Source organism: Scyliorhinus canicula, chromosome 19, assembly GCF_902713615.1.
Source record: "Scyliorhinus canicula chromosome 19, sScyCan1.1, whole genome shotgun sequence".
Lineage (NCBI taxonomy): Eukaryota > Metazoa > Chordata > Chondrichthyes > Carcharhiniformes > Scyliorhinidae > Scyliorhinus > Scyliorhinus canicula.
Genome location: NC_052164.1, coordinates 41,184,513 through 41,198,637, shown reverse-complemented (window position 1 = coordinate 41,198,637; position 14,125 = coordinate 41,184,513). Strand labels below are relative to the sequence as shown.

At 50.0% G+C, this 14,125-nt stretch overlaps 1 protein-coding gene across 9 annotated transcripts in view; it reads left to right on the top strand.

The window, feature by feature from the left end:
* LOC119954123 (supervillin-like) overlaps nt 1-14,125 on the top strand; it is a 169,458-nt gene that overhangs the window by 119,982 nt on the left and 35,351 nt on the right. For all 9 annotated transcript variants that reach the window (XM_038779041.1, XM_038779043.1, XM_038779040.1 and 6 more), the window contains 3 exons: nt 7,189-7,364; nt 10,221-10,359; nt 11,964-12,240. In XM_038779041.1, the coding sequence (XP_038634969.1) occupies nt 7,189-7,364; nt 10,221-10,359; nt 11,964-12,240 (592 nt within the window). The remainder of the gene's footprint in view (nt 1-7,188; nt 7,365-10,220; nt 10,360-11,963; nt 12,241-14,125) is intronic.

Genomic DNA, 14,125 nt, shown 5'->3' with positions numbered 1-14,125 from the left:
TATTAGGTGGGAACTGAAGAACCTAGATTGGGGGCGGATGTTTGAGGGCAAATCAACATCTGACATGTGGGAGGCTTTCAAATGTCAATTGAAAGGAATTCAGGACCGGCATGTTCCTGTGAGGAAGAAGGATAAATACGGCAAATTTTGGGAACCTTGGATAACGAGAGATATTGTAGGCCTCGTCAAAAAGAAAAAGGAGGCATTTGTCAGGGCTAGAAGGCTGGGAACAGACGAAGCCTGTGTGGAATATAAAGAAAGTAGGAAGGAACTTAAGCAAGAAGTCATGAGGGCTAAAAGGGGTCATGAAACGTCATTGGCAAATAGGGTCAAGGAAAATCCCAAGGCTTTTTACATGTACATAAAAAGCAAGAGGGTAGCCAGGGAAAGTGTTGGCCCACTGAAGGACAGGGGAGGGAATCCAGAGGAAATGGGCGAGGTACTAAATGAATACTTTGTATCAGTATTCATCAAAGAGAAGGAATTGGTGCATGTTGTGTCTGGAGAAGTGTTTGTAGATAGCCTGGGTCACATTGAGATCCAAAAAGACAAGGTGTTGGGCGTCTTGAAAAATATTAAGGTAGATAAGTCCCCAGGGCCTGATGGGATCTACCCCAGAATACTGAAGGAGGCAAGAGAGGAAATTGCTGAGGCCGTGACAGAAATATTTGGATTCTCACTGTCTTCAGGTGATGTCCCAGAGGACTGTATGTCCCAGAGGACTGGCGAATAGGCAATGTTGTTCCTTTGTTTAAGAAGGGTAGCAAGGATAATCCAGGGAACTACAGGCCGGTGAGCCTTACGTCACTGGTAGGGAAATTACTGAAGGGAATTCTTCAAGACAGAATCTACTCCCATTTGGAAGCAAATGGACGTATTAATGAAACGCAGCAGGGTTTTGTGAAGGGGAGGTCATGTCTCACTAACTTGATAGAGTTTTTCGAGGCGGTCACAAAGATGATTGATGCAGGTAGGGCAGTGGATGTTCTCTATTTGGACTTCAGTAAGGCCTTTGACAAAGTCCCTCATGGCAGACTGGTACAAAAGGTGAAGTCACATGGGATCAGAGGTGAGCTGGCAAGGTGGATACAGAACTGGCTAGGTCATCGAAGGCAGAGAGTGACAATGGAAGGCTGCTTTTCTGGTTGGAGGGCTGTGACTAGTGGTGTTCCGCAGGGATCAGTGCTGGGACCTTTTCTGTTCGTAGTTCATATAAATGATTTGGAGGAAAATGTAACTGGTCTGATTAGTAAGTTTGCGGATGACACAAAGGTTCGTGGAATTGCGGATAGCGATGAGGACTGTCAGGGAATACAACAGGATTTAGATCGTTTGGAGGTTTGAGGCAGAGAGATGGCAGATGGAGTTTAATCCGGACAAATGTGAGGTAATGCATTTTGGAAGGACTAATGCAGGTAGGGAATATACAGTGAATGGTGGAACCCTCAAGTGTATTGACAGTCAGAGAAATATAGGTGTACAGGTCCACAGGTCACTGAAAGGGGCAACACAGGTGGAGAAGGTAGTCAAGAAGGCATACGGCATGCTTGCCTTCATTGGCCGAGGCATTGTATATAAAAATTGGCAAGTTATGTTGCAGCTGTATAGAACCTTAGTTAGGCCACACTTGGAGTATAGTGTTCAATTCTGGTTGCAACTCTACCAGAAGGATGTGGAGGTTTTAGAGAGGGTGCAGAAGGGATTTACCAAGATGGTGCCTGGTATGGAGGGCATTAGCTATGAGGAGAGGTTGAATAAACTCAGTTTGTTCTCACTGGAATGACGGAGGTTGAGGGGCGACCTGATAGAGGTCTACAAATTATGAGGGGCATAGACAGGGTGGATAGTCAGAGACTTTTTCCCAGGGTAGAGGGGTCAATTACTAGGGGGCATAGATTTAAGGTGCGAGGGACAAGGTTTAGAGGAGATGTACGAGGCAAGTTTTTTACAGAGAGGATAGTGGGTGCCTGGAAATCGCTGCAGGAGGAAGTGGTGGAAGCAGGGACGATAGTGACGTTTAAGAGACATTTTGACAAATATATGAAAAGGATGGGAATAGAGTGATGTGGACCCCAGAAGTATGGAGGATTTTAGTTTAGATGGGCAGCATCGTCGGCGTAGGCTTGGAGGGCCGAATGGCCTGTACCTGTGCTGTACTTTTCTTTGTTCTTTGTTCTTTGTTCATGACATGGCCAAACAGGTTGATTATAAACCTGTAAAATTCTTCCAATACCTCTTTGCCAGGCAGTAAGAGCGGAAGAGCCTCTTGGTCAGTTTTGATTGATGCTGAGTGTTGCTCCTCAAGCTATAGCCTCTGGCCCCAAGCTGGCAACCAATATTCCAGCAGATACTAATCATGGAAACAGACATAAACACGTGCTTGATCTGCCTCATTTGTCAGTCGGCACAGGAAAGGTCTACATCTAATGTATGCTAATGAGACACCGTATGCATCATTGCAGGAAATGATGCAACATCTCATGATCTTATTCTCCAGTAATGGATGAATAAATCATCAACCACATTGAGGTGGCCTTGCTGTTCATAATACTGGCCAAGAATAGGGTTGTGTTGCATGTATGCAAGCGATCCTTTGACACAGGACTCTCTGATATGGGAAGATTCTTCAGCAAATTTCTGTGCTTCACTGATTTTATTTAGTCACTGAGTTGTTGCTGGTAGAGTAGTGGTTGTCATTGATGCAAAGGTTTCCGCCTCTTCGACAACGACAACATCACCTTCCTCAGGTCCTCCCACTGGGATACGGGACAAAGCATCTGCTAAGGCCTGCTGTTTTTCCGGATTCACATCAAACCTCTTCACTGTCAGTCTGAAACATTGTACTTGTGGAGGCATTTTTGCTAATGTTTAGCATTTAAGAGTGTTATTAAGGGTTTGTAGTCTGTCTCTATCTTGAAAAATGGAGACCAAGAACAACGGACAGGATTTTCCGCCCCTCCCTCGAAACGGCATGTTTCGCAGTGGTGGAGGCTGCCCGCCATTGACCATTGGCAGGATGTTCTGGTGTCACTGCTGTCAACAGGGTTTCCTGTTGTATGGACACCCCCATGCCGCTGGGAAACCCATGGCGGGGATTCGCCGCTGGCAGAACCAGAAGATCCAGCATGCGGGAATGGCCAGAGAATTCTGGCCATATCTTCAAACTTTTCACAAGGCCACACAGCAGCTATATCTTCTTTCTCTACCTCTGTTCGCCCCCTGTCAGTGCAAGGGGTGCATAGACACACCTGCCTGTGTCAAAAGAGTAGAGGCCCCAGCCCTATAGTAGCAATGATATGGGGAACTTTGGGGCGTAGTGGAGCTAAAATATCAAGTAATAGCAGCATCATTTTGATTTATTTCGAAGGAGCTCTGTTGTGCTTCCTCCCAGCACCATGAATTATCCTGCATTAACATCTGATGTAGTGGCTTATTGTTGATAGCCAAATCAGGCAGGAATTTTCCAATTTGGTTCACCATACCCATGAATCTCTGGAGCTCAATCATATTGTGAGAAGCTAGAACCTCCGGGATTGGAGTTGTCTTTTGTGGATCAGCTCTGATACCGAATGTATCCACTACTGTGCACAAGGAGCTTGACAGTTGGCTGTGAGTAATTCCTGCCTCCCTCCTGCAGACATTTCAGCAAAGCTCATGATCCAGTGTCATGTTCTGTCTGTGTGGATCCATGGAACAGAATATCATTGATGTAACGTGCGACTCCATCCAGTCCTTCCAGAATACTTGACTTTGTCTTCCGGGATATTTCTGCCTCTGACGTAATGCTAAAGGGCAATTTGTTGAAACAAAATCTCTCGAACAGTGTAAGGACTACAATAGCCTTAGCTGGATTCCTGGGTCTGTCCAAGGAAAGGCATCTCAATATCATCGATGTCTGCCACTTCTTGGATCTTACTACCTTTCGAAGCCATTTATTTTTTGCTATTGTGTAGAGACTTCTTGCTACAGCCTGAAAGTGACTTTCCTTCTGTCAGAAATAGCATCCGGATTTGTTGGTGGGACAGTATTTCCGCCTCTGTTTTTACCTGCTACACCAATTACAATCAGCTGGAACAGTTGATGGGTGCACTTCGCTTGCCTTCTTTTAGATACATACATAGATACATAGAAGAAAGGAGCAGGAGGAGGCCTTTTGGCCCTTTGAGCCTGCTCCGCCATTCATCACGATCATGGCTGATCATCCAACTCAATAGCCTAATACCTTGCTGCTTTTAAATTTGACATGAAGGCAACCGATCTTTGGTTGGTGATGAGGGTGAACCTTCTACCTATGAGGTAGCGCCTCCAGTATCGTATGGCTTCCACAATGGCTTGTGCTTCTTTTTCGACTGAGGAGTGTCGAAGTTCCAAAGCGGATAGGGTTCGGGAGAAAAAGGCGACTGGTCTCCCTGCCTGATTCAGAGTGGCTGCGAGATCAACCGCTGAGGCGTCGCTTTCCACCTGGAAGGGGACGGATTCATCCACCGCCCGCATGGCCGCCTTCGCGATGTCCTCCTTGATGCAGTTAAAGGCCTGGCAAGCCTCAGTTGACAGAGGAAAGAGTGTGGCCTTAAATAGTGGGCGGGCTTTGTCCGCATACTGAGCACAATACGAGAAGAATCCCAGGCACCTCTTGAGGGCTCTGGGAAAATGAGGGAGAGGGCGTTGTAAGAGATATGGATACGGGCGCATATGGACTGGGTCGGGGCCCAGGACTCCGTTTTCCACGACATAGCTGAGGATGGCTAGCCTGGTCGTGCGGAAAACGCATTTCTCTGTGTTATACGTAAGGTTGAGTTTCTGGGCAGTCTGGAGAAATCGATGGAGGTTGGCGTCGTGGTCCTGCTGATCATGGCCGCAGATGGTGACGTTATCCAAGTACGGAAATGTGGCCTGCAGCCCGTACTGGTCCACCATTCGGTCCATTGCTCGTTGGAACGCCGAGACCACATTCGTGACGCCAAAGGGAACCCGGAGGAAATGGAAGAGGCCGTCATCTGCCTTGAACGCCGTGTAATGGCGGTCCTCCAGGCGGATTGGGAGCTGGTGGTAAGCAGACTTCAGATCCACCGTGGAGAAGATGCGGTACTGGGCGATCTGATTCACCATGTCTGCAAACCTGGCGCCGTTCACCCCTGGTCGGTGCCGGCGGGAACTCTGCGGGAACGCTCGGGGGGGGGCGGCCTGTTGGGGGGGTTGGGGCTCCCTCACCGGGGGGGGCCTCCGATGGTGTCTGGCGCGCGATCGGGGCCCACCGAACGGCAGGCCGGCCTCTAACCCCCCAGGCCTACTTTCCCGCATGGCCGGCCCCTGAACACCGACCCTATGCTGAGTCGGGGCCGGCGCGCGTACGAAGTTCCCCGTGCATGTGCAGGATGGCCTAGCCCAACTGCACATGCGCAGGATTGCGCGGGCCAACTGCGTATGCGCAGGATTGAGCTGGCCCAACTGCGCATGCGCAGGTTGGCACGGCATCCATTTGGTGCCGCGTACGGAGGCTATAGCATCGTGAACCGCTCCAGCACCGTGCTGGCCCCCTGTGAAATAGGTCGTGCCCGGGCCCTGTTTGCGCCGTCATGAAACGCAATGGCATTCACAACGGCGCGAATACTTGGCCGCCATATCGGTAAATTGCCCCCCCCCCCCCACTCCTGGAGGTGCTGACCTCATGTGGTACAATCCACAGTTTGCAGGACATTATTCTTTTTTGTGTGAATTTAAGCATGTGAGTACAGGTGTGATAGTCAAAAAAACAGCCATGCCTGACTCTGTCCTCAATTAATGTCCACATGCATTCAATGTGGGCCAGGTTCCCTAGCGGTGGAACGGGTGAGCCGTATATAACACCGTAGACATTGGTGGGACCTGAAGATGTTGCCGGAGATCAATGGCGAGCCACCCCCGCTGCAGGAAAACATGCCGAGAGGAGGTGGGGGAGACAGAAAATCTCATCCTCAGTTTCCAACATAATCACATAGAATCGTAGAAAACCTACAGTGCAGAAGGAGGCCATTCGGCCCATTGAGTCTATACCAATCCTCTGAAAATGCTCACTCCCCCGTCCTATCCCGGTTACCCCACCTAACCGTTGGACACTAAAGGGCAATTGAGTATGGCCACTTGAGCATCACCTGTTCCACCCCTCCAGACCAGGAATGCTGTGGCCAATTATCACAAAGCATTGCTAACTCCACACAGAGATCAGGGGCAGGGATTCTCCGCCAGCGGGATTCTCCATTTTGCCGGCGCCCGGGGGGGTTTCCCGACGGCATGGAGCTGCCCCACAATGGGAAACCCCATTGACCGGCTGGCATAACGGAGAATCCCGCCAGCGGGTCGGGGCAAAAAATTGGCGCGGCGGTGCAGAGAATCCAGCCCTAGATGTCAAACCTGTGACTTCTGACCACTGTGATATAGTTCCAGAGTGGGTAGTCTATCATTCACTGAAGCCTGAAAAGCATCTTCTTGGAACATCTTAATGCACTTTGCAAAAGTGATTAATTACATTATGCAATTACTATATTGATGTGGTTCGACAAGGAGGCAGGTCTGTCAGAGCAAGGTCTCCCAAACAGCTGAGGATGTGAATTACCAGTTAATTTGTTTTTAATTGAAGGAGAAATGCTAGCCAGGACACTGAGAGTACTTTGAACACACCCTCAAACATTTCCTTTAATATCATCTGAACCACAGGAACAAACAAATGGTTTAAAGTTTTATCTGAAAGTTGTATCCTCATCTTTCCTGTGCATTGTGTCATCCTGCTCCTTCTGCCTTTTATGCCTTTTAAAGGATCCCAGCGTGACACATTTCCTTTCTTGTGATGTCATGCTGAAATCCTTTAAAGTCATATTATAACACTCCTGGATCCACAAATGAAAGAAAAACACTCACTTTTTGCTCTTTTCTGAGAGGATTGTCTTCTGTCTTGGGTTTCCCTGAAGTAACTGCTTTCCTGTTCAGGTCTGTGTTAAAATTGCTGTCTGGTTTAGACAATTTTCAGTGGGTGTCTTTGTTGCCTGCTCAGGTGAGCAGGTTAGAATTATGGTCAGGGAGGTTGCAGGGGACTCAGGCTAGGGAATTATTTGTGGCATAGGGTTAAAATCACCCCACGTACCATTGCTTTTTTATTTGATTGAGATGCACTGCTTCATTTTATTGAACTAACATTTTTCTCTTGGTTTACAGGTGTTGGTGCTAGACTTTGGCAGCGAGTTGTACATCTGGCATGGCAAAGAGGTCACACTGGCACAGCGAAAGACAGCACTCCAACTGGGCAGACAGTTATTGAATGGTCCTTATGATTATAGCAACTGTGCAGTAAACCCCTTGGACCCCGGAGCCAAGGAGAACATTTCCTGGCAGTGAGTTGAGACAGTATGTTTTGATCAAATTCAGTAAGGCTGGAAGTGAGGGAGCTGGTGCTGTGACTGAGTCAGTAACAGGGGAAGTGAGCCACTTTAAAACACTCTTTTGCCGGAAGTAGAGATTGTTGTGGGCAGAGGCAGGCCTACCTTGTCAGAAATGGGTTTGTGTCTAACCCAGGTTCATCTGCCGGGCACCCACAGGCAGTAGCAGCCCTCATGCTTTACCCAACTGACCAATCTTCATTTGTGTGGCTGAACATGAAGCTCTGGCAAAGCTCTCTGACTGTGGGACACATCGACACTGAGACTATTCCTATCCTGATTGACCCTGAGTTTGTATTATCCAGCAGACATTAATAGTCAGTGGTTTAGGATTGTCTTTTCCTTCTTGTGTACCATGACAATACCTGGCCTGTATGGTGAAATGAGTTTAAACCCTCTCAATAAATTGCTGGTAGACACACACCGAAAGTGCAAATCTGCTTCTAATTGGTCACCCATCTTGGCAATCTCAGTCAAAATGTCCGAGGGATGGCAGGCAGGGGAGCGACAGAAACCATACTGCTTCTGTAAAAGATTGGGAGATTGTAGATTCCTCTGTTCTTTTTCTCTGTATTGACAGCCCCTAGAACTAACGGAATCTTCCGGTTGCTGCAGCGGGATGGGCGAGCCACGCCAAACACCATAGACATCGGCGGGACTGGAAGATCTCTCCAGTGACCAATGATCAGCCCCAGAAAAGATGGGGGCGATTCTCCAAAATGGAGCCCATGTGTTTGTGCCGTCGTGAACGCCGTCACGCTTCACGACGACGCGTAATGGGCATGGGGGCGACCGATTCTGGCCCCCACAGGGGGCCAGCACAGCGCTGGAGCGATACACGCCACTCCAGCCTTCCCTCCCACCGCCAAATGGGCACCGCGCCAACCCGCACATGCGCAGTTGGGCCGCGCCAACCTGCGCATGCACGGGGGACTTCTTCAACATGCCGGCCCCGACTCAACACGGCGTTGGGGTTCAGGGGCCGGCCACGCAACAAAGTAGGCCTGGGGGGGGAGGCCGGCACGCCAATCAGTGGGCCCCGATCGCAGGCCAGACTCCATCGGAGGCCCCCCCACCGGTGAAGGAGCGCTTTTCCCCGCCCCACAGGCCCCCCCCCCCCCCCCCCGACCGTTCGCACAGAGTTCTCACCGGCAGCGACCAGGGGTGAACGGCCCCGGCGGATCTCTATCGTATCCGTGCGGCCACTCGGCCCATACGGGCCGGAGAATTGACGGCCCTGCCGATTCCAGTGGCCGGCGCCGCGCCAAATGCACCGGCGCAAATTGCGCCGATTCTCCGCACCTCAGAGAATTGGGCGCCGGCGTTGGGGCGGTGTGGCGCAGTCCCGGCGATTCTCCGGACCAGTGCGGGGCTCGGAGAATTGCGCCACATGTCGCTGGTGGGCTTGAAAATCCAGCCCTCTGAATTCCAGCCCTTTCTCTTTCTCCTCACAGTTTCAATCGCACAAATGTTTTAAATTAAGCTTTACTGCAAATTAATAGGTTGCTCATTTTAATTGACATGGGGTCAGAGCAGGGAGCGATTATTCGAATGGGAGGAGGCTAATGTTGAACATAGACACCAACACTGATCAGCTGGGTCCAAATTCCCTGTTTGCCTTCTGTAGATTCTATGTAATTCTATCAAGTAAAAGTTGGAACTAGATACCTGAGATACTGGGCAAAATCAGTCGGAGCAGAAATGGTTCACAAGAGATTAATAGGGTTTTTAAAATAAAGAAGGAGTTTGTTAATTTGAATATAGAGATACTGAGCTGGATTCTCTGATTCTGGGGCTATGACACTCCGCCGGCGTGGGAACGGTGGCGTTTTGTAAAAATGGCGCAAAACAGCCACCGATTCCCCGTTTTGCTGGGGGCTAGCCTGCTGGGAGCGTAGAGCACCCGGCTCTAACTGCCGTTACGCTCCGGAGAATTGCCAGGTCTGTGGCTGCATATGTGCGCAGCGGTGGCCTGCAGCGGCCGCTCTGTGCTACATAGCAAAGGCCGCTAGCGGACCCGGCCCGTGAAATAGTGCCCCCCTTTGGCCGGCTGACGTGCCATGGACCACCCCCAGAGTGCCCCAGCCCCGAATAATGTCCTCCCCTGCCCACAGACCGGCCCTCCCCCGACTGTGGCAGCACTGGACTGAGTCCGCAGCCGCCACACCAAGTTCCCGACAGGATGGGACCACACGTGACCCACGCCATCGGAAACTTGGCCAGTCAGGGTTGGAGCAGCCCGATGCAATGTCCTGAGGCCGTCGATACGTGATGCATACGCTGCTTTGGAGGGGGTGGAACGCGGCGCTGCCCCCAATTTGGTCGGGAATTCGGATTCTCCGGCCGATCGCCGAACATGATTTTGGCGTCAGCGACCGGAGAATCCAGCCCACCATGTCCTCACGAGAAAAGTTCATCCATTTATCATTGTCACCATGAGGATGAGGAGAAGGGTTAGGAAATAAAATCGTCATGACGTAAGTGGTTGGAGCATGGGGTGCTTTGCCATGGGGACTGGGAGCAGGATTAGGCAATTCAGCCCCTCGAGCCTGCTCCACCATTCAATTGTTCAGACAGAGACCATTTAATAATCCTTTCAGAGGAAAGGGAATGAAATTCTAAAGGAAGATACTGGAGTGCGCAAAAAAGACCATGACAGTGGGACAGGCTCTCGAATAGCACTCACAAAGAGATGGCACTGACGTGATTGGTCAAATTGCTATCAGATGTTCTCTTTACCCCAAGAGTTAACTTTTGCTGAGTTCTATTTTCGGTCTCACAGAATTTCTCAAAGTCATTTTCCTTTTGCAGACAGGGACGCCCTGATTGGGTAATCTTTGGCCGGCTGTCAGAGCACAATGAAACAATTCTGTTCAAGGAGAAGTTTCTGGACTGGGCAGAGTCAAGACAACTGGTACAAAGGGAAATTGAGATCACAGCCGAGTTCAAGGTATTTTTTTCGTTCTATTTATTCAAGGGATGTGGGCATCACTGGCTAACCAGCATTTATTGTCCATTCCTAATTGCTCTTGAGAAGGTAGTGGTGAGCTGCTTTCTTAAACACTGCAGCCCATATGGTGTAGGTACACCCACTGTGCTGTTAGGGAGGGAGTTCCAGGATTTTGACCCAGCATCAGTGTCGATATATTTCCAAGTCAGGATGGTGAGTGACTTGGAGGGGAACTTCCAGGTGGTGGTATTCCCATGTATCTGCTGTCCTTGTCCTTCTAGATGGTAGCAGTCATAGATTTGGGAGGTGCTGTTTAAGGATCCTTAGTAAGTGCATCTTGCAGATGGTACACACTGCCACTGCAGTGCACCAGTGGTGGAGGCAGTGAATGTTTGTGGATGGGGTGCCAATCAAGTGAATTGCACTGTCCTGGATAGTGTCAAACTTTTTGAATCATGTAGTCGTTTTAAAGAAATAGGCCATCAATCACTCTTAGGTAATGGGTAAACATGTTGTGGGTTCATTTATTAAGACTGGACACACGAGAACAGCTACACATCTATATGCAGGTTGAAGGCATCAGAACTGTGGGCAAAATTCTCCAGCCCTTCCCGTTGGTGGAATTTTTCGGTCCCACCAAAATCAACTCCCACTGTGGGTTCCCAACAGTGGCATGGGCGAGAGGCGTAAACTTCCCTTGACTTCGATGGGACTGAAATATCCCACTGGTGACCGATGGTGAGCCACCTCTGCTGCAGGGGATGGCATGGAGAGTTCTGCCGTGTGTGTGTGTGTTTGGGTGTGTGTGTACGCTTTGTTGAAAGCAAAAGTGAAGACAAGGCTGGATCACATGACACATTTCCCTTCTAATGATGTCATGGTGATATCCCTTAAAGGCATATTACAACAGGATGGAACTCTTCATCAGGGATCTGCAACATCCTCTTATTCCTTCAATCCCTCTCCGAAGGTCAGTATGTCCTGTGGTATAACCTCATGTCACCAAACAAAAAGAAATACTTGTATTTCCATAGCACCTTTCGTGACCCCGACATGTTCCGAAACGCTTTACAACCACTGCCATAGAATCATAGAATTTACAGTGCAGAAGGAGGCCATTTGGCCCATCGAGTCCGCACTGACTCTTGGAAAGAGCACCTTACCCAAGGTGCACACCTCCACCCTATCCCCATAACTCAGTAACCCCACCCAACACTAAGGGCAATTTTGGATACGAAGAGCAATTTAGCATGGCCAATCCACCTAACCTGCACATCTTTGGACTGTGGGAGGAAACCAGAGCACCCAGAGGAAACCCACGCACACACGGGGAGAATGTGCAGACTCCGCACCGACAGTGACCCAAGCCGGGAATCGAACCTGGGACTCTGGAGCTGTGAAGCAATTGTGCTAACCACTGTGCTTTTGTGAAGTAGAAAACTGCAATAAACCACTAGATGTCAATGGTAAAATGTTGGATTAGCCTTACAAGGCTAAATAATCTGTTCCTGTTCCAACTTTAACCATTTTACTACTCGAGGTAATTAAACCCCAAAATGGATTGTAAATATTTATGTAAGGTCATTTATATTTTTGTTTTTCAGTTGGAGACCCAGAATGACCTGAAGCCATATGATGCTAAGCTGCTAATTCCACTCCCAAAAGTGCCATCCGGAACAATCCTGGATGGAGTGAATGTACAACGCGGTTATGGATTCCTACAAATGGACGATGAGAGAACATCTGAACTGAAGACCGTTGATGTGGAGATCTGGCATGTTCAAGAGTTTGATCACAGCAAGCTCCCAAGAGGGAGTTACGGCCAGTTCCATGAGGGGGACACTTACATTATTCAGTGGAAGTATACCATCAGCAGTCTCGGTAAGCTTGATCCTAGCAATTGCACCACAAACTAAACCGATTGTTCTTCAAGTTGTATCAATCTGCCCTCTTGTGGTCTTACGCCGTGCTGTATTGAGCAATAACAATAATTTACATATACATTGCAGCTTTGATGTAACAAATTGTCCAAAGGCATTTTGCAGAGGTTTTATTGAATAACTTTTGACACTGAGCCACATCAGACGATATTAGGACAGGTGACCAAAATCATGGTCAAAAAGGAACTGAGTGGCAGGCAATGTGATTATGTGACAGGACTAATGCTCCAGAGGCCTGGACTAATTCTCCAGAGGCCTTGTATACTGCTCCAGAGGCCTGGGCTAATGCTCCAGAGACCTGGGCTAATTCTCTGGAGGCCTGGGCTAATTCTCCAGAGGCCTTGTATACTGCTCCAGATGCCTGGACTAATGCTCCAGAGGCCTGGTCTAAAGCTCCAGAGGCCTGGACTAATGCTCCAGAGGCCTGGACTAATGCTCCAGAGGCCTGGACTAATGCTCCAGAGGCCTGGGCTAATGCTCCAGAGGCCTGGGCTAATTCTCCAGAGGCCTAGGCTAATTCTCCAGAGGCCTGGGCTAATTCTCCAGAGGTCTGGGCTAACACTCCAAAGGCCTTGTATACTGCTGCAGAGGCCTAAGCTAATGCTCCAGAGGCCTAGGCTAATTCTCCAGAGGCCTGGGCTAGTGTTCCAGACGCCTGGGTTAATGCTCCAAAGGCCTTGCATACTGCTCCAGAGGCCTAGGCTAATGCTCCAGAGGCCTGGGCTAATGCTCCAGAGGCCTCGGCTAGTACTCCAGATTCCTGGGCTAATTCTCCAGAGGCCTGGGCTAGTACTCCAGATTCCTGGGCTAATTCTCCAGAGGTCTGGGCTAACGCTCCAATGGCCTTGCTGATGCGCTAACAATTGCACACAAAGACTCAAATCGGTACAAGAGAGGCTTTATTACCGTGAGATGTTATTCCTTCGGCTGCAGCTGTAGAATGGCAGCTCAGGGGAACTCATGAATATTTATACTGCACCCTGTGGGCGGAGCTAGCCGTAAGCAGGGGCTTACCGGTAAACCTGTAATACAGGTACTGCTGTACAGGCACACACATATGTATACAGTGGTAGATCACCACATTCACCCCCTGTTAAAAATGAGTCCGGCGAGGGTGACGTGAAACTATATTATACATAATCCGTGATTTATTTACAGAGGGGGAGGGAAAAAAAAATCAAGTGTCCATCTTGCAATCCGGTGCCCATCACAGGTTGAGTCGGACTGGCGGTCGGACGGTTCGTTGAGAATGACGCAGCAGTGGTGGAGACGTCTGCACAGGCGGCATCGACGTAAACGGCGTCGGTGCTGGCGGTGTTGGTGCTGGCAGTGTTGGTGCTGGCCAATGGCTGGATGACACCAGGAGCGTGCCGAAATCCTCCATGTCCTCTAGTGTGGGCAGGGGAACGAGGGATGGACCTGGTGGGACTGATGTTGGGGGCGCCGGGGAAAGGGAGGGTGGCGCGTGGGTGGGGAGGTGTGTGGGCATGGGATCGGCACCCGAGGGAGCCAGGTCCCTGAGCGAGACTGTATCCTGGCGGCCGTCGGGGAACTCCACGTAGGCATACTGGGGGTTCGCGTGGAGCAGGCGTACCTTGTCCACCAGAGGGTCTGCCTTGTGGAGCCTGACATGCCTCGAAGTAGGACCGGCCCTGGAGCTGCGAGCCAAGCCGGGAGCGACACCCCGGATGTAGACTTCCTCTGGGAGGCAAAAACACGTTCATGGGGTGAGTTGTTAGTTGCGGTGCACAGCAGTGACTGAATGGAGTGGAGTGCATCAAGGAGGACCTGCTGCCAGCGAGTGGCTGGGAGGTCCCTGGACCGTA